This window comes from Lutjanus erythropterus, chromosome 1, assembly GCF_056507025.1.
Source record: "Lutjanus erythropterus isolate fLutEry1 chromosome 1, fLutEry1.hap2, whole genome shotgun sequence".
In the NCBI taxonomy this organism is placed as follows: Eukaryota; Metazoa; Chordata; class Actinopteri; order Lutjaniformes; family Lutjanidae; genus Lutjanus; species Lutjanus erythropterus.
This window is the reverse complement of record NC_139317.1, coordinates 25851621-25877205: the sequence shown is the minus strand read 5'-3', so window position 1 is coordinate 25877205 and position 25585 is coordinate 25851621. Positions and strand designations below refer to the sequence as shown.

The 25585-nt window shown below is 36.8% G+C and overlaps 1 protein-coding gene across 1 annotated transcript; it reads left to right on the top strand.

Annotated features, from left to right (window-relative positions):
* Positions 1-715: 715 nt before the first annotated feature.
* On the top strand, positions 716-20707 carry dusp22a (dual specificity phosphatase 22a). Its single transcript, XM_084718244.1, has 7 exons — positions 716-1040; positions 5703-5736; positions 7143-7225; positions 7681-7730; positions 14096-14170; positions 14593-14764; positions 20362-20707. Exons 1-7 carry the CDS (start codon positions 1020-1022, stop codon positions 20548-20550), a joined length of 624 nt encoding a protein of 207 aa, XP_084574370.1. The 5' UTR covers positions 716-1019; the 3' UTR covers positions 20551-20707.
* Positions 20708-25585: the final 4878 nt, after the last annotated feature.

Here is a 25585-nt window from a genome sequence, read left to right as displayed (position 1 = left end):
AGGACAAAAAAATGTCCATTTTTAAATAGTTTTGTATACAGACTTTTGTATAAATTTAGATTTCTATCATGTGCAAATCTAATTTTGAGGACCTCAGAGCAGACAGAGTCTTGGGGACCCCTGAGACTTCTGGCGACCCTGTAAGGGAGGCTTGGACCCCAGGTTGGGAACCAATGCCCTAGAGGGCATTTTTATCATGTTTTATCTGCCAGAGGGGCATCAAAGATCGTCTCTGAGCCAGTGTAAATAATGACATAAATTTCCTTTTATCAGCCCTTCATCAGTGTTTCTGACATTAATTTTTCACGTTATGATACAAAGAACGTAACTTCCTGTTGCGATTGTAGATGTACAATTTGTGGTACAGATTAATGCTTGAAATGAACTGTTGTCAGTGTCCAGAATAAATTGAAATACCAATATTAGCGTGCACTCTAAACAATAAGTATATGGGGGATACATGTGTGTGAGTGTGTTGGTGTATTTATTTATTTATTCATTTATTTATTTATAGGGATCACAAGACTAGAGGGATTACGTTCTTGCACATTTTATGGATGAACCACTTCATCTGTATAATGGTGTTTAATGGTTTCCGCACAATATGCATGTCTAAATCCCTGACAGACAGACTGCATGAACATGTCAGTCCTCCCTCTGGTGTGAAGGTGAAGCCAGTCGAGGATCTGACCAACTGCAACACGCTGTGATGTCACTTACCGGATGAACCGGCAGCTGCGGTTGTTTCACGTCAAAACAATCCGGAAGACGATACAGCATGACGGAACTGTTGTTGTAGCCGAGACGAGGTTAAGGCTGAATTAATAACATTAGGCATGGTAATGTAAATTAATAATGTCGCTGAATAGAGGACAGACATAGCGACGCAGGGCGAAAGCTGTAGTTTGTGACTGGAAGTCGGTGCAGCCTCGCGTTTCGGATTCAAAGTCCATGTTAACACATCGCGTTAGGTTTACGTATTTAAGCGTTGTAGCTCGCCGCACTGGCACAAAGTCATCATGGGAAATGGAATGAATAAGGTAGGGTTTCATCTTATTTTATGTCCAGCTGTTAATGTGTTGTTGTTGTCAGTGGCTGTTTTGTGGTAAAACTCTCCAAAGTGTAATGGGTTAGCGAGCTATGTTGAGTCTAAAGCCAGGATTTTCAGTGTCGCGAAGGCGGCTCTCTTTTAACCTGGCTAGATCACCATGGTAACTTATACTAAACTCATAGCCTGGTCGGGAGCAGTCCTAACAAGATTGTTTATGAGCGATATAGCTTTTAAACTGAGGGAGGAGGTTAACAATGAAAAGTTGTTGAGCTGTATGTTCGTAATATCACCGAACGAATCCGTATAATGTAAAAATGAAACAGCAGCACAAACGGTATACATCGCGCTGTCATGGTAACCTCCGTTTGGTGATGCAGAGTCATTTTTCCCGTTTGCTCCAGATCATATTAACACTTTAAATTTACATGGTATATAATCCACACAGTAAAATAATGATGATGCAACTACAGACACTTTGAATACTTTTTACTGTTATCTGTTTTGTCTGCTCACATGTTTTGCTCTGTCCCAAACTGATACGATAAGCAATGTAAATAAACCAGACAATGCACTTTGTGTAGGTTACTGAGTACAGAAGATTAAAGTGCAGCTGATAATTTACCCCTTGAATGTTGCAGTGATGTGCAAACAGCTAGTGTACACAGGCTGCCTCTGGTCTGAGATCTGATGACACTTAAAAGCTTTTGATGTGGTTTTAAAATGCAGCCATGACTGATGTTACACGGACAGGATTCATATGGCACAGCTGTGACGCGTATGTTTTAGTGATTTGTCTTATGGCTAGGGCTGCCATAAATTATTATTTTAATTATTGCTTAATCTGGTGATCATTCTCTTGATTAATCGATTATTTGTTTGGTCTGTAAAATGCCAGGAAAGGGTGAAAATGGGGATCAGTGTTAACCCACAGCCCAAGATGATGTCCTCAATTGTCATGATTTGTCCACAACCCAAAGATATTAAGTTTACTGTCATGTAGGAGTAAAGACATCAGAAAATACTTGCATTCAAGAAGCTGGATTCAGAGAATTTTGACTAGGGTTGCAAATTTGGATAATTTTCCTTCCCCAGTAGTAAAAAGAAACAGGACATGTTTCTTGAGATAATTTTACTTTTGAAGTTACATTCTGTGGTTATTTCAGTGGAAACGTTACTGCTTTTGTCCACGGGGACCTTCAAAATCGACAAAATATGAAAGTTCCTTGTAGTGGCTTGAAATTTAAGTTTCCCTATTAATCATTAACATCCCCAATTTTGACCTTGTTTTCTTTCCTTTTTCCTTTCTTTTTTTACTCCAACTTATTAATCGATTATCAGAATAGTTGGTGAGTAATTTAATAGTTGATAACTAATTAATTAATTGTTGCAGCTGTAGTTATGGTTGATGCAAATTATTATACTCCACACAGCAGGTCGGTACAATGAGCTGGGGGACTGGCCCTGAACCAGAAGGTTTGGTTTTACTCCCCTGAAACACTCTGCTTCCATGTGCTCAAGTGCTCAAAAGCTGGGCACTGAATCCATCCCAGGCCTGATGGCTGCCCCCGACCTCTGACCTGGTGAAGGGCTCATGCAAATATGCTCTGAGGATTAAATCAGTAGATTAGTACGACATTATTATACTTTATTTTAAGACTCGGTGATACAGCTGAAAAAATTATCACAATAAAATGTTTAATTTCATTTGATATAAATAATTATTGATCATTTTAATGACCTATTTAGAAAAAAAAAAAAAGGCTGACTTTGAAGTAAGGCACACAGGCGCCATACTGGTGAGCTGTCATGTCCTGTTTTGTAAAACAATTTCCTGACCGTCTGCCCTCATTTTCTGTCTCCGCACTGATTCTGTTGTCACATGTCTATGGTGCAACTGAACAACTCACCCCTTAAATGATTTGCTGTTTGCTCGTCACTTGTAGAGATATGACAGGCTGCTTATAAGTCAGGTGATATTTGTTATGTGCTTTAATGGCTCTTTGCATACAGTATATTTACAGATGAGGACGAAATTATTAGCCCCCCTGTGAAATTTTTTTTAAAAGTATTTCCCAAGTGCTGTTAAACAGAGCAAGCAATTTTTAATACAGCTTTTCCAAACATCCTAGTTTTATTTTGGATGCTTACATTATTTTACTTTGCACACAGAAACAAAATTGTTTCACAAAAAACAAAAAACACCAGGGTCAAAATTATTAGCCCCCCTGATGCTAATAGTCAGTTGTGTATCCTTTTTGCTCGATAACAGTCTGCAGTCATTTGTTGTAGTTTTCAGCAAATCTCAGACACGTCTCCTGAGGAATCCCAGCCTTCTTCTTTGGCAAATCTCTCAAGCTCCTCCAGATTTGATGTTCTTCTGGCATGGACCTTAGTCTTCAGTTCACCCCACAGATTTCAGAGGGATTTCAAGTCATTGTTTTGTGCAGGTCAGTCAACTTTCACTTTGGTCTTCTGGAGGTAGTTCTTCACTAGGAATGACATATGTTTTGGGTCATTATCATGTTGGAAGACAAAGCAACGACTCAGTCCCAGATTTGCTGCTGACTGCTTGAGGTTTTCTCTCGAAATCTTCACATCTTCCACCATCATGTTTCACTGTGGGGACGGTGTTCTTTGGGTTATACGCTTCTCCCTTCTTTCTCCAAACATAAACAACGTCTCTATGGCCAAAGAGCTCTAGTTTCGTCTCATCTGACCAAAGGACACGCTTCCAGTATGCAGAATCTTTCTCCAGGTTGTCCTTAGCATACTTCAGTCTAGCTTGAAGGTGTCTCTTCTGCAGAAATGTTTCTTGGTCTGCAACCTCGCAGTCCATTCCTGTGCAGGGCTCTAGTGATTGTCTTCTTTGAGACTACAATTCCCAACTTGGCTAAGTCATTCACTCGTGTCTTGGCAGTTGTTCTGGGGTCTTCAGACACATGTCTCTCACTAGTTTTCTTTCCAGAGTCTTTGAAATCTTTCTCTTCCTACCTCTGCCAGACTTGTTCTGTACCATGTGGCTGTCTTTGAATTTCTTGATGATACTTCTCACTCCAGTTCTTGACACTTGGAAATGCTCTGATAACTTTGTATATCCTTCTCCTGCTTTGTGAGCATCAACAATTATTTTTTTCAAGTCTAAACTGATTTGATTTGTGTTTTTGGCATGATGCTTTCTCAAGTGACAGCTCAAACCTTTACTGAAGTTTTTATACTGTGTGTACATTTGAAGATAAGTTTTAAAATCAGTTTTAACTTGATTTTACAAGCTTTGAGCATTACAAAGTTAAAGCACACCATTGCCCAACAGTAGTTTGTGGTATGGCTCAATAAAAAGGTCAGTTCTTAAGGGGGCTAATAATATTGATTTGATAATATTATATATATATATATATTATTGATAATATTGATAATATATTTTTTTTTTTTTCTGAAATAATTCTGTTATTGTGTGCAAATAGAAATAAGTTATGCTTTCTAAAGAAAACTAGTATGTTTAGAGATGCTATGTTGAAAATTTCTTGCTCTGTTAAAAAAAGCACTTAGGAAATGTTTGAAAAAAAAATTAAATTTCATGAGGGGCCAATAATTTTGTCCTCAACTGTAAGTGCAAGTATTGAACATTGTTGAAAAGTTTTCTGATTGCCATTGATGAAGTGTCTATTGCCCATACATATCACTATTGTTCTATTGTCCAGACCTACCGTACTTTATTTCAAGTTGGAACAACATTTTATGGGTGCATTTCCAAAAGGGGTATCTACATTTTTTATTTTCCTATATTAAGTTTTGTGTGTGTGTGTGTGTGTGTGTGTGTGTGTGTGTGTGTGTGTGTGTGTGTGTGTGTGTGTGTGTGTGTGTGTGTGTTTTGGTGCACTTATAATATAATACAAGATTATTGAATCAGGTGTTGGGTTTTTTTGATAAGATAGCTCTATCTATATATAAATCAACCTTGTGTTGGTTTATTCATTTTATGAAAGATGTTAACCTGTTTTTGCAAATGAGCTCCCCATTTGTACCTGCCTGCACAGTTATGATACTGTGGAATTTCCACTTAGTTCTTTAAATGATGACAAAGCATTCATTGCAAACATGTACATTTTCACTAATTCCCAGTATGTTAGTCAGCCAATACAAAGTGAGAAAACATTTTAACATATTTAGCAAAATGTCCTTTTGAAACCTAAGTCACTAAAGTAAGACTACTAAATTTTTAATTTAGTCTTAAAAAGACTTTGCATAAGCAGATATATTGGTCATCTGTATTTCCATTTTTAATTGCTACAACAAAAACATACAGGCTTAATTAGTAAATCTACATTTTATTAGTGTGAATCCAGCACATAATTATCCTCAGACAGCTGCTGCTTCATGGTATGCTTCGTGGTACTAGCACCAAAGTTGTTCAGCAGCACTCAGAGGCTGCTTGCCACTCATCACTTGCTCCTGATAATCATGCATCGTTGCTTCAGGCCTTGTATGGCTGTAGGGAATGTTTCCTTTGCTGTACTTGGTTCTTAAGCCCTAAGCTTTAAATCCAATCTGGCTCAACCCAGGACATTTGCTCCTTTTCCAGTGAAGTTTCTGAAGCTGAACTGTAATGAATATCTAACGTGAATGCATCATGTCTGTGAATGCTGCTTCACAGGTTGTCGATGGGCTCTACCTTGGGAACATAAGAGGTAAGACAAACATGATGTAACTTTACTTTGATCTTTGTAAAGTTCATATATACAGTATAGATGTGTTGGACCAGGCTTTCAGTATCAAAGGCAGAAGACCATGATAGGCCATAAAAGCATGTAGGAATGAGTGGTGGGTAAGTAATTACAAGGAATTGGTTAAAAGATAACTTATTTTACTCCAGATGGAAGAATCTGAAAATATGGAATGGAAAAAATAACCATAAGGATGAAAAGTAAAGTTTATATCTTTGAAGAAAGATGGGAAAAAATGAGTGAGTTATACAACACACAATATCTCTAATGATCTTTCTGATGGATTTTATAACTAAGACAGTAATATGATATTATGTAGGCGTTTTTCTCCTTGTATGTGGGAACAAGGGAACAACAATGTGAATACTTGTCTATGCACACACTCAGGTGTGTTTGTATATTTCTGTGCTCTGTGTATATCTGTGCTACCAGCTGTTCCGTCTTTGTTGGTACAATAATACATCCTAAATTTATCAGTTATCAGTCTACTATGTCCAACAAACTGATATTTGTGTAATGAAGGATTTTAGTTCCTTTCTTCTTTCTCTCTAATTGTTTCCCTCATATTCTTTTATTTTATCTTTCATATGCTCTGTAACTCCGTCTCTATAACTCTGTTATATAATTTCTTAAATTGTAACAAAAAGAGTGGTGGTGGGATTGACAACTTTATCATTAGTATTATTAAACATAATGCTTTATTTTTGTTGACGTTTATATTTATTTAGATTTATATATTTATTTTGATGTATATAACATTACATAATCGTGCTACGTTTGCACTAGAACCTGTTACTAAATGTGATGAAAATGCAGCTAAATGCAATAACTCAGGAAACAATTTAACTTGTTATTTCTACAAGAAAAGTAATAATAAAATTACATATATTTTCATATCTTTTCATGTTATGTTTTGCTCTAAATTTTGGCGAGTAGTATTAAGTAGTAAGAGTATTGATAAACAGTGTAAGTATTGATATAGGTATCTAGAGAATCCTAAATATATCCATCTCTTGACAAAAAAAAAGACAAAAAGAAGGTGTTGCTTCACATAAAATAAGAGTTGTTAGTGTGTCACTCCCTGGCCTGGAGCAACCCCTTCCAGTTAATGTGGCATTTGGAGCGTTCTAACTTTAGCTGCTGCTGCTGCTGCTGGCTCCTCATGATGGCACAAGCATAATAGCTAAAATTAGTTCAAGTGACAGGAGCAAGTAACCACAGGCCTAACTGTACCAAGTGATGTTGCAGGACAGTAAACATCTCACAGACCTGTCTCTGCAGCAGCTTACAATGTAACATGTCCAAGCTGCTTTTATGAAATTCACAAATAAGACTCTGATGAGACATCTTCCTCTCTGTCTTTGTCCCAGATGCAGAAAACAAAGAAAGTCTGTCTGAGAACGGCATCACACACATCCTGTCTGTGTACAACAATGCTAAGCCCGTGTTTGAGGTTAGTGGAAAAAAACATGTTGGCTGATTCAAACTGTTTTGTACTTCCTGTGGAAATTTAACCTGGAAATTTTGGGTATGATTGTGCATTTCATAATGCGATGCTTCGTTTCAGCCAGCTGAGGGTGGTGAAGAGTTATGGTTGGAGCAAGAGAGTTTTGTGACTGAGATGGACAGTTTACATGCTGAGTGGTGTGTCTGATCAGGGACAGGACCATGAAACCATGTCAAGTTTCATAAGCTGCTCAAATTTGATGTAACTACAAAGCAATAAGTCAAGTGTGAGATATTTATTTTAGGGACAGTAAATATTGTTTAACAACATGTTCACTAAATGTTTTATCTAGTTTTATCCATTATTATAAATACGTTTTACAGGTAACATGACACACATAACATGGCCTATATTCTTGAATTTTATTTCAGCTGTTTAAAGTTTTTCTGTATGTTTTACAGGACATGACATATCTTTGTATTCATGCAGATGATGCTTCCAGCCAAAATCTGTGAGTAAACACACACACACACCCGCACATGCTCAGTCAGACGCATGAATGTGCTTGTACCTCAGACTTTAAATGTCCTTGTCTATGTGAATTTCTCAAACACTGATTAGTCATGCAGTATTATTTCAACACTGTTGCCCTCCAGATTGTGTTTTCAGGGTGTGACAGCCAAATGAAAACCGTTATAAAGATTATATGAGGACTGACCGTTTAGAAAGCTGATTTATTGATTTATATAATTTTTTTAATTGCATGATTCCTCCTGGTAGTTTCCAGACATTTACTACTAACAATGGCACGTTGCAAACAATATTTTTGTAGAGTTTTTATGTATTTTATTAGTTGCTGATTTGTTAATTTTTAAAAGCCGGGATGAGCTTGGTTTGTTTTGTTCATCTACAACTAGCGAACCAGATCATGAACGTCTCTTTTTTTTATACAATAGAACAATCCATACTAACAAGGGGGGTGGCACCCCCTCAAAAAAACTAATGAAAAAACATTTCATGTGCTCATGTGCATTTCAAAAAATAAAGAGAAGACATCAGACAAGAAAAAACAATAACGTAGAAACACTCAGCACTCTGCTATTTTTTAATAATTGTGCACCTCGGCATCCAAGAAACTCTAATAAAGGTTTGCACACTTTTTCAAATTCTCCTGTCCGTCCTCTGGTTTAGGTAAGTTAGCCTCTCCAGTAAAATAAAAGATGCCATCTCCCACACACATACATGTATTGAAAGTGTATCCATTTTCTACAAGTTGAATCTATCATCCTTCTGGCCTGCAGGAATCAATTTGTCATTTAAAATTATCTGGATGGATTTGTATGTATGTATATACATCCAGTACAGTATTGCTTAATGTAGCACCTTCACTCCAACAATATCAGATACTCTGAACAACTGTTTTCTAGTATTTTTTGTCATTTTGGACAAAGTACCTTTGGAACAGAGTACCTTTTCCTTTTAAATATTTAATACAAGTACCAAGTATATCAGGAGTCCAACAGCTCAATTTGACCAGGGTAATTTGTATTGTAACAGCCTCATTCTCTTATTTATTGATTGTTTTTGGTCTTTAGAGCATGACTTTTCACAGCCAACCTCTTGTATGTCCTCTTGAACATCCAGTCTCCATGTCTCTTGCTCATTAACAATGACATGTTTAACGTATACCATGAGAACCTAAATGTAAACAGTACAGAGGACAAAGTGACCTGTAGCTCTAAATAATTCAGTTATGTTCGTCTCATGGCTTGTAGACATATGAAGTAAAGTAGACACGAGAGTATCGAGCACTAACGAGTTATTATTTTCCGTGTGTTCAATGTGTCATACGGGAGACAGACTCGGTGTTGAAAGAGGCATGAGCTGTCCCTCCGCCCTTGCAGCAGTCACATTAGTCATTTATTATTTATTCCTGAGTAGGGTCTTTGACCTCATGCAACACTTGCTGCAGTAATTCTGAATCAAACGCTGGCTGAGGGCAGAAAGCAGAAGCAACAATCATGGCTTGCAGATTGAGCACCGATGTGAAAGAGCAGTGTCATGTCTTGCGACCCCTGTAGACGACCCACTTTGAATTCAGCATTAGAGCTGGTGAGGGATTAGGTCATTGTTGCTGTACTGGTGCCTTCTACTGGTGGGTCAGAGTTCCTGCACAGAAGGAAGGGGCATTATGCCATGCCTATGAAGCTCCTTGCTAATGTGAGCCTCATTGTTCTCTACACACTCTACAGGTAAACAGTGGAGTCTGCAGTGACAAGGGATGGTACAATAAGGGAACTGGTCACTCTCAAATGTGAAGGGAGAGGCAAGGGAAAAGTGGTGGAAAAATGTGATGTGGGATGAGTAATTCTTTTGCTGACAGCATAGCAGACAGAAATGTGACAAATTGCCTGGTTAAATGCAGACTGAAAACTGGTGTTTAAGAGGTTTAAGCTCCTGTAGTAGTACTTTTCAGTTTACAACTCTTGTCTCAGTTTTCCTGATTCAAAAGCCATGGCACAGCAATGACATTTGTGCTGCCCTTTGCACCAGGTGTAATAGCCCTATTTGACCTACATGGAACTGTTGCTGTGCCAGTTCATGCACAGTTTTAACCATTCTGGGCATTTCCATCAAAAATAAACTGGTTCAGAACCCAAAAAGTTGGTTCTTGGCTGGATCCAAAACAAGAAGTTTTCCTTGGGAACTAAAGAGGGTGTGCCATATTCTACAGGTTCTAGTGCAAAGCCCTCTTCTGATTCTGATTATAATGGTTCCGATCAATCAAAACTGGTTGGTTTGCTAGATAGCACCAAGGTTCCAACAGTCTGTTACAGAACCTGGTTCAAGATCCAGAGTTAACTTGATAGAAAAGGCCCTGATTGAGCCCCCCAGGTTTATATGAGTACACTGGAAAAAAAAAAAGGTTGGAGGTTTTTGACTGAATTTGGCAAATTCACCTTGTTTGTCCCCAGAAATGTGAGTGTGACTGATGTTGGCCATCATTGAAGTTGTCTGGGGTTTGAAAAGACTCTCGTTCAGGGCTGCCCAAAGTTGACCCACAGTAAGGTTTGATTTGGCCTGCCCGATGTGTCAAGTGGAAAAACATTAGGAATTACTTGCAAAAAACATATAATATAAATCACTGTTTGTGCTGTTTTTTGTGAGGTATGTTAGATCCCTTATTATTACTAATTTTTCATAATCTGAGCACAGCGTAGAGTGACGCTTTTTGCAGGAAGTCGATCAAGGGAACTTGGTATCCCAGAAAGTTCCTTTTGCATCTTAACAATACAACACAGTATTTTCAATTTCGATTTAATTAGCTTTTTTGGCATGACTGCATAAAATGCAATGTTGCCAAAGTATGTACAGTACATTGGAATAGGTATTTGCTTTTGGCCCTTGGCTCACCATTAAGTTTCAGTTTTGGCCCTCCAAGGGAAAACATTTGGGCACCCCTGCTCTAGCTGCTTTACTTTGAAGACAACTTTGCATTGTTTTCTTTCTTTCTTTCTTTCTTTCTTTCTTTCTTTCTTTCTTTCTTTCTTTCTTTCTTTCTTTCTTTCTTTCTGCCTGCCTAAGTTGTTAAAAATGCAAGTTAATGAGAATGGAGTTTGGTTGAAAGTTGCTGATTGGGTTGGGGTGGAGGTGTCTGACCTCCACTGTCGCAATCAAGTGGCCTTCCCTCAGGCAGCAGAGGAAGGAAACCTTTGTGTGACATCTGGCTGTTGGCCTCGACCACCCAGAGCTTTAATAAACCTCCTCTGTCACAATCACTGATCTGACTGACGGGACTGGTGAGGCCAACTGACTCCTCACCAGCTAGGGAGCCCCTGTGGCCAGGTCTGAAGGCCCCTCCCCTGTGTAGGGTCTACAGCAGGGACCCTCTTTCTCACACATGCTCTTTTTTTGGAGCAACTGTAGCGGTTTGAAGCTGTTTGAAAAACCATGAACTTCCTTAAAGCTCTTGGGATGGACGTCTGGAAGGCAGGCTCATTTTAACAGCCCTAAATCACAGGGGTGTCACAATTGTCGAAATCCACAATCTATTTTTTTTTCATAATTCAATTAGATTTTCGACTTTTACAGCTCTGATGGCTATGTCATACAGTCTTGATTTGTAAAGATCATCAATTTCATGCCATGACAACTGTCATTTACATTTCTAAAGTCTTAACAATATTTTTGCGTACAAAGGCCATATTGTCAAATTTAAATAACTTATTCAAAATGTAATGACAATAACTTATGTCAGACATTGCAGCAGTCGCAGAACAGTACATACTAATAGATGTAGTTGCGTTGTTTTTTTCCCCCTCCAGACATGTGCAAGGAGGCAGTGGTAGAGAGAAAAAAAAATGCTGGGGCCATTGCAGAACTTGCTTTTTATTTTGATTTAGAATTGAAATTGTGACAGAGACTTCAGTGCTCACCTTGTAAAAGAAAAGACGGAAGAAGATAAGTAAAATGACAGCCAGCATGAGACCATTATAAGAAAAACAACAACACTACAACCGTGGTGTCGTCTTTTGAAAATTTCCCTCAGGTCCATAACTTTTGTTATTGTTTCATGTTAATTAGAGTTCAAATTAATGCTGAATGTTTGCTGAACGAGTACGTGTCTGTTTATAAGTTGTAAGAAATAATTAATAATCTTTTAGATGGAGTAAATGTTCATAACAGTTGTATTGAGCTATATGTTAATGGAGTCTGACAACAGTAAGTTTGACAGTAAGGCAGGCAGTCACTGAAAACCAACTCCAGAGTGTGTTTTTTCAGAGCAGTGGGCTTTTGTTTTCTGGATAACAGGCTTAACTTCACATCAGCAGACAACTGGCAGTTTTAAAAAGCTGATCAGCTCACAGCGGAGGACTCTACGTCGCTTGGTGTTGTCAATTTACAATGTTGTGCTTGTCTTGTGCTCCTGCTGTGTTATTGTAGCCTGTCTGAGCTTCTTAGAGTCTGGGGAGGAGGGGTTGGGGAGAAACAACTCGCTTCAACCATAGACAGTATATTAAATAGCATTTTAACCAATGTAGTGTCTATGGCTCCAACTAGCTATTTTGACTGCAGTTCTCATTTCTGGATACACAGTTTTTACATATTCCTCCTTAAAAGGGGTTTATTGACGTAACATGGCAAAAATGTAATATAATATTCAGAAGTATGTTTTTATTAGTGTGTAATCCCCAGAGAATAACAAAGCTGTGTTTCTGTTACCTTAGACTTATCCCTTTAGAGGCTAGAACAGACAAACCAAACACTAACTCTAGATAGGCCCTTTTGCATTTTGAGCTAGATGCTACTACATCCAACACACTGGTCCTTTAAATGTTGATTTATATTGTTGCTAACATGCACAAGTGCATGTTTGTAGACAGCCAGGTATTCCCCTTTTTGTGAACAATCTCATGACAAATCCGCCATGGTCTTAATGCACAGAGTGCTCGACCATGAAGGTGTAAACTTATTTGCATCAAACATTTCCAAAATGAGATGTGCATTTGTGCGAAGAGTCTGTGTGTGCACCCTGATGCACTTTGGTTATAACTGAGAAAGATTTATTCTTTTTAAAAAATGATTTCTTATGTGTTCTAATGTAGCTGTATTAGGCCTAAATAAAATTTTGCCACGCATAGAATCACAGATGCTCCTTTTGCATTTAATTTGTATAGTGGCAACTCAGCAGCTTATTCTTTGTTTCATTATTATTCTTTGGATTCAGCTCGTTAAAAACCTCAAATCTTTGACACAAGGTAATTTTCTGCATATTAAACAAGACGGCCGGAAACCTCCGTGCTGTGAAGTGCTGAGGAGACATCTTTTGAAGAGGAGTTTGGATCTCAGGAAGGAGGAAAAAAGAAAAGTGGCAGTCAATCTATTTTAGCCCTTGTCTGTTATTCTGTCTGCTATTGAGTAACCAGCATCTGCTCCTCAGGAGACACTGCTATCAGCCATGCACTTCTTGATTATGCAAAACACCATCAGTGTTTCCTGACAGTGAACAAGTAGGATATCTGAGGAGCAGAGTTGCACTACACTGTGGTGCTCAGTCTTCATTCTTACATTATGAGTATATTTGTGAACTTACATAATAAGCAGCTTTACTTCTGTTTCTTTGTTTATGTTTTGGTGTTTGAGTACAATAGAATTTGAATTGCGTTCCTTGTATTTCTTTGCTCTTTTTTATTTTGGACGGCAGAAACACATAAACATGAATTATCCACCATAAGGCAGGACTTTTGCTGTATTTTTGTTGTAAGGTTCAAACAATTAACTTGATCGTTTTAAAACACAGGATAAATGAATGTTTGAAACTGATGTAATTTTGCAGATAGACAAAAGTGGGGACAGTTACTTCCCTTGTCTGTCTCTGCTGTCTGTGCTCTGGTCTACCACAGACTCTCTGTTTGAGCAGACCTGACCTTTTTTTGTCACATGACAACTTAGAGTAGTTGAAAGAGAAATCACTACTCCTCAATATGTCTGTTACTGTTACTGACAGAAATCTAAAACTGACATCTGACTGTATTTGAGAATTACCTGCAGTTTCTACAGTCAAAATCAGAATACTACCACAATAACAGAGTTTCAGCCACTTATTTGAAACACAAAGCTAGGGCCTCAACACAGAAGTTTCAGTTCAAGGTGTTCTTTCTCATATCCTATAATGTGTAACCTATTTTTAACCTTAAAACCCTCATACCACTCTACCTTAGCAAACACAGGCTTTCCTGATTTTCGGAGCAATGGTACTAACATTTGTTTCTATTGTTTGTTTTTTTTCAATAGAAAAATATTTGCTCTACATCAGTTTTGCCAGACTTGAAAGTAGTGAGTGATAATAAGTTGTTGTGTTGTTTTCTGTTGCAGATTACAACATTTTAAAGAGTGCATCAGCTTCATCCATGAATGTCGCCTAAATGGTGGATCTTGTCTCGTTCACTGGTAGGTTTTTATGTCCAAAGTTGGGCTGCACTCTATGAAAAAAATGGGAATGATCATTTTTGCATCACAGGTTTCATTTTCACTGCAAAAACTATGATGATATGACATTAATTGGGGTCTGTGCCAAACAAACATGTTTTCTTAACATATGGAGAACAAGATGTTTTGGCCAGGGAATCTCTGCAGCACTGCAGTACTTTATTGTAATGCTGTTTTGTCACATTTTGTACATCTTAAACAAAAAAATTACTTGGCGATATTTTGATTTCAGTAATATCTTGATTAATTGTGCAGCCCTAGTCTAAAGCTGTAACCAGTTCCTTCTTGGCTTCTTTACTTACTTATTACCAGTGTGAAATAAGGTGGTAAACATCCAGTCGCTTCATGACGATGACCAAGCTGTGTGGTCTGCTTTGCTGCAGCCTTGCAGGTGTGTCCCGCAGCACCACAATGGTGGTGGCCTACCTGATGACTGTCACCCACTACAGCTGGGAGGAGTGTCTGTCTGCAGTCAAAGCAGTTCGCTCCTTTGTCGGCCCAAACTATGGTTTCCAGCAGCAGCTGCAGGAGTACCAGATGACACAAGTCTCAGAGGTAAACACATGAAGGAACACACAGTCATAATGAATGCACACACACACAAGACCTAACAACAGCATCCAGTGATGACGTCAAAAGGGATATTAAGTTATAATCTTTTAGATGTTCCTGCTTAAAATCCCATATTTTATTACTTTTTCCTCACTGGCTTTTTTTTCTAGCAGTATCTCTACTGTAAAGCCAAAGCCTTTGTTTGTTAAGTGCTGTTGCTGGAGATTCAAGCCCACTTAGACATACACAGGATCTCACAGGATGTGATGCATAAAACCATCACACGGCACATTCAGTCTATCTGGTTAACCTGTGAACCGTTAACTGTGGCTCTCTTGTTGTCATGGAACATGATATATATCTGAAGGCTGCAGTGGACTGTCTCATGCAGGCTTAGCTCTGCATAATGTTTTCATGATTGTTTGTACATTTGTTATTCCCGGTAGAGGCTAATTAACAACCATGGTTTGTTTCACAGTAAACCATCATCTCAGTTGCTAAAATGGCATAACTGAGATTATCAGCTATGGTCAGGAACTGAACTGCAGCACATTGCATCAAATAAACAAATCTGCTCATCTTGATTTTTAAAATGGCTAAAATCCTCCAAATATTTGTCAATCATGCTTCAGATCAGATCAGACCTTTGTGCAAAAAAGAGAGTGAATCAGTCATTTAATCTGTAAAATAACACATAATAACAGATTACTTACTTTATTTAAGGTTCAAAATATTCATTTAATGTTATAATATTATTATTGTAGTATCTCATCATTCAAGATACTTTGTTGCCATATCAACTTTGTTTTTAATATTATTTTTATTGTAGATGTATTTCAGTAAGAACATACAAACCACAACAAAAATCCCTGCCCAAAGCCCAATTCATTCTCATATTTAAATCAGAATTTAGTGTGTGTACGTTAAGGGCCATTGTCCCATTTAAATGCAAAGTGTGACTTCTCACCTGTCTAATGTGATAATATATGAAGTATATTAGCTCTATGATGATCTGTCCTGTACTTTTCTGTTATTTTATGGCTTTCCAAGTACATAATCAATGATCCAGCACTCTTGGAGACAAAGTCCTGGCCTATAATGGTCATAGTTCTGATTTGTCTACTTTCACTTTGTAGAAAATCACTAGTTATAGGAAATATTAGTTTAAACTTCCTTGCTTTATGCTCACTCTGGTTTTGCATATTTTTCTTTTTCATACAGAGAAAATGTTGAGCAATGTACCTGAGCATATATGACAGCTGGACGTACTAAATATAATGCACACATAATAAAAAATACTGGTTCAAGTCTTTGAAGAGGATTAATCACATGTTCACATTTTAGGCACAAAGTAAAATTTCTATTTGCATTTTATTTTGAGCCATTGCCTCCACAGTGCTTTAATATTGGCAGAATGTGTTTATATGTGAAAGCACTGCAAGTACCTGTCCCCAGCCTTTAACTTTATACAGCATTTACTTGAGGATACTCGGTGTGTGATTCCATTACAATGACACTGACCCAGCCATTGAGAAGAGAAGGGGAACTGCAGGGGGTTTGCTGGGATTGCATTAGCTTGGTACTGCTCATCACGTGTCTAGCATTACTGTCAGCATCTTGCAACATACCATGACTGAAAAAAAAAAATTGCTCATTGTTTGTAGATCTTGCTCTGATTTCGAGGATTTAAGAGGAAATGGGATTTCAGCGTTTGTACTTTTCCCACATCTGCCTCAGATAGAAAGTGAGGAATCCTTGAACAGTATATTTTTACCACTAATGCAGCTGTAACAGCATTGTTCATTACTGCAGCATCACAGCATAAAAGACAATGTGAAATACACTTAAGTTCACATTCTATAACTGTCTTCTGCCAAGAAAAAAAAAGTTCTACTTTGTTGTCCATAGTCACACTTTCATAGTCCAAAATGCGGTATGAAAATGCACCAGAAGGACAGATAATCTCATCTATAGAGAGCTAAAAGACTATTATTGCTGCTTGCATTAAATGTATTGCATTGTACTTAAATAAATGTTTGGTTGTTTTCAGTCTGTTGAAAGAATCCAAATGTTGTGTGCCTTGACTGTCTTTGTTTTGAAGGAATTAATTAGATTATGAACATGAGCCTTCCCCCAATAAACTATCTGCAGTCCACCTTAGTTGGGTTGCACCAACAATGATTAATTTTTAAATGCAGTTAAATTATGCTTTAACTTTGAATTATGTTGCATTAAACTTTTGAACAAGCTTAGCATTAAGAATAAGGCTAAATTTAAACCTGTCTTTAAACCTCAGCTTAGTTTGTACTCAAAACCTATCTCAATTTAATGTATTAGTTCAATTGTGTTGCCAGAGTTTTATTATGCGTCTCTTCTTTCTTTTACCAGGTGATCTGTTGGCCATATTGCTCCATTAGTTCGGCCAACAAGTTTTTCTCAAAGAAGGAGAAATTAGAGCTTCTCTTCTTCCTTTTGTTAACTTTTTAGCAAGCTAGCAAACAATATAGCATTATACTGCTTTTCAATATCAGGGGCTATATTATGGTCATTACCATGTGCAATATTATTTTTCAGTATCAGGGGATATATAATGTTCTTTATTGTGAGCAATATTCAATATCATGGGCTATCTTTCATTATTATCATGTATAATTACATTCGACATCATGTGCTATCTTACTTTCATTATCTGGTTCAATATAACTTTTTACTACCTCTCAATACAACTGCCAATATTATTTTTAATGTAACTGTAAGTAATCTGCAATTACTACTTTTTCTACTGCACTTCTTTTAGGTAGTTCTGTCAGGTACTGTTTCTATGCATGTACTCCTTATACACTTTGTATTTTATGTTAATATTTCACTTATTCATTGCTCTATTGTTGTTATTATGTTACAATTTTCGAGCAATCTGGCACAAGAATTTCCTTCAGGATTAATTAAGTTCTATGTTGTCTCATTTTATCATCTATTTAATACTTACTATGTCCTGACAGCACTTGCTTACTCTATCTAATCTCAGTTTACATCATTAAACTAGAATTTACTGAACGAGTGTGTGAGAGCTGTGAACTGTGTGAGAGCTCTGCTTAATTTTCAAAGTGGATTTTAAACCTACTTTTGCTCAACTCTGATTAGAACTAATCTTAGAGTAATTGAATCTTTGTTGATGCAATCATTTAAGGATTCATTTAAGGATTATGGCTTGAGCTCTAACAGAGGAGTTTTACCTGACTCTAATGCCATTCCCCTTTGACTTTGATGCAAGTTTCATTTTCTTTTTCAATATGACACAATTACAGTTATCAGGATCTTGCACATTACCTCATGTCTGTCTGCTTTTTGGTGTGTTATCTTTATACTGTGCATTTGATTCTTTATTTTTATAGCTGTGTTGATGTTATGAGTCAGTGCTCTACTCTTTCGGGTTTTTGAGTTGACGTTGAGAATACTAATAATAATAAAGGAAGATGAATGCATTACATTGAAAGTGACTTTCACTTCATTGTATTTCATAAAGCGTAAGGTATTGCACAGGGCAGCTTAGTATTCCTGGATATCACTGGAGAAATTGCAACACCATTTTTTTGACCAGCTGCTGTCGTTGAACAAAGGCTGAAAGTGTTTCCTGGACAGGAAGGGGCTACAACATGCAGTTCAAAATCAGTTTGCATTCTAGTAATAAATGTAATAAATAAATAAATACCAATATTTATAAATCACTACCTTTATACACAAATTATACTGCTAAATTATCTACCTCCAAAAATCCATTATTAACTACTGCCATCAGCTCATCAGCTGCAGGTGGTCTCCAGCATTGTTTTTAACTAAGACCATTAAATCTGTGGGATCCTTAACCCTTAAGTTATCACCTTAAACATCCCATGTTTTGTGCTCTACAATTGGAAAAACCTGAAAATGCACCCAAAACACTTCCACACATACGACCATCTGAAACGCTTTATCACCTTTAAAAGAAAAAAAAAAAAACAAGATGAGCATTTGATAGATTTTTGCTTCAGAATCCACATGAAGCAGCTCCACATGTCAGATAATACATTCTTAACATTTCATTTACTATATTTGATAGAAATGTAACAATATCAAAAACTCATGTATGATAACACCATGTTAAAAAGTCCAAACAGTATTTATCACAATATTAAAAACAAAACATATACCTTTATTAAATAATAATTATGACATGTACAGCATTTTTCTTTCTTTGTTCTTCTTCAGCTTTCATTCTTGAATAAAATAAAATAAAAAATAATAAAACAAAACAAAAATTGGTGCAATATTGCGATATTTGAGATATTGTTACATTCTTACTATTTACACTTTTGAACAGAATGTGTACTGATGAATATTAGCCAGGTCATATTATCCAATTTTTTTTACTGTCTAATTGTTTACTAACATTACATTACAACAATTTATATCACAAAAAGATCACTTATTTAGATTTTATTAAAGACATCGCCAGTGCTTTACAGTTATTAACTTTCTATGGACTGTGATGTCATCAGCAGGCTTTTCAACTATCCATTCGAGCAACATCGACATCGTGTCATGCTCTCCTCTTATGAGGGACAACAGGTCCAAGCAACTAGATTTAGCCTGTTAATGTACAACCCCAATTCATAAAAAGTTGGGAAGATGTGTTGAAGCTTTGAAAGTGATTTTTTTTTTCCCTGTTGTTTCTTGATGCGACTTCACATGCTCAACAGTCTGGGGCTTCTGTTGTCATATTAAGAGACACCATTAAGAGTTCTCTATGGAACGTCTCACATGGGATTCTACGCAGGTGATACCTTTCACAGATGGTTCTAGGTATAACCCTCTGAAGGGGTTCCAAGTGAAACTTTCATAAAAGGTTCTAACAGGAACCAAAAAGGGTTACTCTGTGGGGACAAGCCAAAGAACCCTTTATGGTTCTAGTTAGTACCTTTATGTCTAAGAGTTTACCAATTGAGCTACCAGGCCAACATACATACTCACAGTTAATGTTCCCTGAATGTCCTAGATTAGAGAAATATGGGAACAGGAATATTTTTAAATCAAAGTGGAGGTGTGAGAGGAGTTAGAGGGAAATCCCAAGTCTCAGGTGACCAGTTAAGCAGGAATGTCTGCAGAGAGGCGGCTGTTACTGAGAAGTGTTTCAACATGGACTTTCTCATCTGCTCACTCCTCCCATCCATCCTCCCACCTGGCTCTTCATATCAACACTTAACTAAGAAGAAACTGAATACATGTACTATTATTTAATTGCATACAGTTTATATTGTTATTATTGTTATTTTTTAGAAAAAGAAAGATTTCAATCTAAGAAAGCTGTTAAGCACCAAAGACTCAACTCAGATCCAATGTGATCAGGTTAATTTAAAGCTTAATAAAGCCAAGATGTGTGATGGTCGTTTATATTATTTAACATGAAAATGGGGAAGAAAAGCTACAATAAAAAGCACTGCACTGTCTGTAAGGTACAGCATTTCAAATAGCTCTATGAACTATTAAACACTGTAATGCAATTTGATGAAATTGAAACTTAAATTTAATGAGTTGGGTTTTTAAATCTGTCCTCTTGTCCCCAGTACCGAGTCTGGTTACGGTCCAGTTTCCGTCCCAGTCCGTTTAATGACCAGGAGCAGGTGGGCGCCCTGCTGAGCCAGTACACAGAGCAACAGGAGAGCCAGAGGAGAGGAGCAGCAGACCAGCGCTGGATAAGACAAGGTGTCTGTGCTCTGCCGTCCGACCCTGATGATTCTGAAGGCAGCAGCTGAATCACTAGCCTCTGGTCATGCCAACGTCCTGCCCAACGCGGTCTGTAAAGGACAGTAGTTATTATTCTGCACTCAATTCCAAATCAACCCCAAGTTGTATCCAAATTTAATGTATCACAAAGCATAGGATGACACAAATGCCCTCTTAAGCATATGTTTCATTTGCACCTGTCTGGTCATTTTTAAGCACTGGAGGTTGATTTCGAATTGGGTTTCAGACTCTTTTCCACTGCAAGTACCGCCCATGCTCCTTTAACTGAGTACAGCCACAACACGGGTATTGGTGCTCACAGACGCCTTACTCTTAACACCTCAGCACCTTAGCCATGATGAATAAAATATACTCTATACATGTGGACTCTTTACACCTGAAAATGTTCAGCTCAGTAGCCTTAAAGACATGACTAATTAAGTTCTTAAAGGAACATTTTGTCTTGAATTATGTGGATGTCTAGTCTGTGCTGGTGGACAATGAAATACATAAATCATCACCCGGTTTGAGGCCAGTAATTCTGACAAGTACCAGTTTGTGGTCTTGTTTGGGCTCTTAAAGGTTAACTATTTGATTAATACTGTAGCTGGGGAAGTTGGTATGCTTGTCAGGCTGACAGCAGACAATTTGTTATGTACGAACAGAGATGGACACAGATACATCAAAGAGTATCTTTTTACAAATTACATATACTTGCTCACCAAATGTATCAAAATAAAATACGGAATACTGGTATGAGAAATGAATCCAATTAAAACAATGATTTGTAATTGTAATGGAGGTCTCACCTTAACCCTCCTTCATTGAAAAGATGAGCTCTGCTAATTTTCGACATCATAGCTTTAAAGTGGCCAATCAGAATATCTTGGCAGTGGCAGTTTGATTGGGTTTAGGCAAAAAAAACTGCTTGGTTAGGTTTAGGAAAATATCATGGTTTGGGTTAAATAATAAGTAAATGTTGACTTAGGGTTTCACACGGGACATGAACAGCACATTTCTGACAGCAAGGTAAGGTAAACTTGTCTTTTCCCACCTGCAAGCCGTTTCAAAATATGAAAAAAAAAAAAAAAAAAAAAAAAACAATGCACAAAAGTACTACTACTTTCCTGTCAAATGAGTAAATGCTGTCTTTGGCAAATATGGTCGTCATTTACAGATGTTATAAGAACAATAAATATAGCACTGTTGCACATCACTGCCATCACCCAGTTTGATACTTCCATTTAAGCTATCTGCTCACTGTATGTACCAATGCACCAACAGCAACACACAGTGTAAAATAGTGAGTTGATGTAATGAATATTGGTGGGTCTCTTGGAAGTTCTGCCAGTTCCCAGCAACAACCCTGTCCCAGCCAATAAAACTGTTGCTGAGTTATCTCTTATCAGGCAGAGAGGATAAAAGACACCAATCGAACACGTCTGTAGTTTGTTCACCAACAGATGTAAGATAAGCCAGAGGTAGGAGTTACTGCACTAAGTTGCTTCACTTAGCTACAAAGCTATTGGCCGAATATGGTAGGAATGGAAAATAGACTAATATGCATATGTGGGTTTTCATCAGTTTAATCACCTGAAAGTAAGAATCATTGTGGTTTCATTACCTTAAAATATACTTTTTATACCTACAGAGGGCAACTTCCACAGAGGCTGCCATGTTGAACTGCCATATTTCTACAGTAGTCTAGAACGGATGAACCAAACACTGGTTCTAGATAGAGCTTTTTGTGGTCACTGATGTTTCTCCATCTCTTCTTGGAGGGGGAGGGTGAAGGGAGCAGTATTCAGTTGGTTGTGAGCCTACAGACTCACAGCTACATACCACTAAGTCCTACACACTGGTCCTTTAAAGACATGCACACATATATCTGAAGTTTCAAAATTGGCAAAATGTTCCTTTAAGTAATACCTTTAAGCTACATACAGTACAGGCTGGGTAAAACTATAACTACACATGAAGGATCTCCACAGCCCAAATGCTTAAGTCTTCCTGATTTTACTGAAGCTCTGATTTATCTTTTTATTGTGACAATGCTGATTTTTAGGTGATTTGTGTTTTAAATTTATGGGTACAGATAATTGTTTTAATTGCATATTTATGGTGTTTTTGTTTGTTTATGTTTTATAATAAAATGCAGTGATTGACAAAAAATATGGAAATACTAATAAATCTCTACTATCAACACCATGGGAGATGTCTGTATGAGTAACTGTTTATATACATGGTTAGTATCTTAAGCACATCAGCTCGTCTTTAGATTAGCTGCTCACCTCATGATGCTGTACTGACTAAAACCCAGAACAGCTTTTCTTGAATTTCAGTCCAGATTTGAGAGGTTTCTGGGTTTTACTCAGCAGATCACCTGTCAGTGCCCATTTACACCACAAGCCTCAGGGTGTGCAGCTTCACAAAAATAACCAGGGCGTGGTATGATTGGGAAAGACAGAAAAAGTAATGTGCAGTAATATCTGAAGTTTTGTAAGTTCAAGTGTTTATGGAGTTTTAGTCCATGTCTGTAGTCAGGGAGGGAAAGCCTATTTTTTAATGGCTCAGTGGTTTGGCAGGGTCGTGCTTAATTACTAGAAATAAAAATGGTAACAAAGAAAACTGTACTGTACCACATTTTAACAAATTATGATTGTCATTAACTCTGAGACGTCAAACCAAACCAAACCAGTGTATTAGAAAGTATTTTATTGTAACCATCAATAAGATTTTACACTGTATACACAGGTATAATAAGACTTAACAGGAAAAGTCATCTCATGAAATAAAGATCAAACTATAAAAATAAAGTTAAAACAGCACTTTATGAAAAATTATTAGCGATTAAAGAAAATTTCCATTTAAAGGTACAGTTAGTGGATGATATTGCTCACCATTAAAGAAAGAGTACATCTTCAGGTACAGTCAAAGAATATACTAACATAAATACACTAAATATACACTGTTGTATAGCCAAATCAATATCACAGTATTTTCTCTCTTTCTCTTTCATCATAATCACGATTCCAACTCAGTCCTATGGTTCATTTTGCTCAATTCTTAAGTGACAGGCTACTGAAAATTATCAGGAATGGTTGCTTACTTTAATGTTTAAGGCAGAAGTTGCTGTCATAATTTCTTCCAAGAAATATATCACTTAAGAAAACACTTGTTTCCTTGGGATTTATTTCTGTGTGGAGGCCATAGAGGTCCCAGAAATTCCATTATTTATTAGTGTATCTCCAGTTTTTGGCTTTGAAATTACAATTCCCTTGAATGGAAAAAAATGGTGGTTTATTTGCATAATATTCCCACAATCTGTATATGCCTTTTTTTAAGCTTTCATGTCTGAGAAGAGTGATTGTGAACAGGCTTTTCTGTGTGTATGATGCATGTGCTGACAGACTGAAAAGTGGTATTTAATTTGTAAATACAAACAGAGCATGAAGTCAGACTTACTGTAAATTTAGCAAAAGTTAATACTAGATGGGATTTTTAGAACAATATTTGACAATATGGAGTAATCATTTCAGCTATATATTGGTCCAATATTACAGGGGTTTTATGACTTTGTTGTAGAAAGACATAGATAGTTGGAGTAAATGAAGATCATTTGCTCTGTCTGTTGTTTGGCTGGTTGGTCATATATGAGGGACAGGATGGGTGTTTCTCAACTTCAGAGCTCATTCATAGCGAAAGTGATCCCTTGGATGCCCATATGATAGATAAAATATTATACATGCCTTCTAAAGTGGCCCACTGTCCAAGTCAACATGATGAAGTGCCACTAAGGTTCCCTTCCAGAGGAAAAAATGTGGTAAAGTGATTAGCATTAATGAGGAACTTTCTTGGTGATGTATCATTTGTTTTCATTTTACTTTTCTGTCACCACTGTTTTAGTTGTATTACTGTTACTTTTGAGCAGTGTTGCATGTTTTACTGACTATTATTAGATATAATGTAGGGACTTGTTGTCATTGTTATTATTATTATCATTAGTAGTTTTATTGGTGTTGATTCGTTATTTGTTTAGGGTATTTGTGTTGTTTTTTGTTGTTTTGTCTCCTTTTACATTACATTTTTTATTGCTTCATGTTAAGATGCCGTTTTTACTCATCAGGACCCCAGAAAAAGACCAGGCAGAGAGCCCTGCTGAAATTATGATATTATTTGACTTTTTTTTTTTAGCTTTATAGGCTATCTATCTATCTATCTACATGTATATATGTATACACATATATACATATATATATACATATATATATATATATATATATATATATATATATATATATGTATGTATACATATATATATATATGTATGTATACATATATATGTGTGTATTTATATATATGTAGATAGATAGATAGATAGATTTATATATACCCTATATGTATATATATAAATACACACATATATATGTGTATATATGTGTGTGTGTTTTATAATTATTAAAAATATCTGCAAAAGTTTACTGTTTCAATGCAGTGCAGTAAAGTTATAAATAAAGTTTATTGTTTATTGTTGAACTGTCTTTGTTAGTGTTTGATAAGCACGTTTGAAAAAAATGTGTTTTATGTATATATGCTATTCCATTATATTCTCTTCCATTCTGTATATTATATTATGTATAAAGAATACTGGCCAATATATCAATATCTGAATTTTTCTGTTCCTTATTAAAGCCATTGCCATCTGCCCCCAAAATCCAGTATTGGTCAGGCTCTAGTTGCTACCCCAGTAGTGACATCTAATTACATGAAATAAATAATACATCATGACTGATAGCATGACATTAAATGGAAGAGAAACACAACTTTGTTCTGTAATCCACTGTGAATCCCCTGTTCGTGCTAATGTCACAGTTATATGAGTTGTATCATCCTCCTACCATCATATTTGACATTATTCTGACATTAGACAATATTTATCTCCCAGGAGTCTTGTTTGAATGGAATAAACCCACTTCACCACCACACAAACTGTACACTGTCTCTGTACCTGCACATATCATTTCTTTCTGAGGTTTCTCAGCACTTGTGAGTGGGTGTGGGTGG

What these genes read in the sequence shown, in the direction of transcription:
- dusp22a (XM_084718244.1), top strand. Translation starts at nt 1,020, where the DNA reads ATGGGAAATGGAATGAATAAG. An exon ending in TGGGAAATGGAATGAATAAG is followed by an intron (nt 1,041 to 5,702) that starts GTAGGGTTTCAT and finishes GCTGCTTCACAG; the next exon opens with GTTGTCGATGGGCTCTACCT. An exon ending in ATGCTAAGCCCGTGTTTGAG is followed by an intron (nt 7,226 to 7,680) that starts GTTAGTGGAAAA and finishes TATGTTTTACAG; the next exon opens with GACATGACATATCTTTGTAT.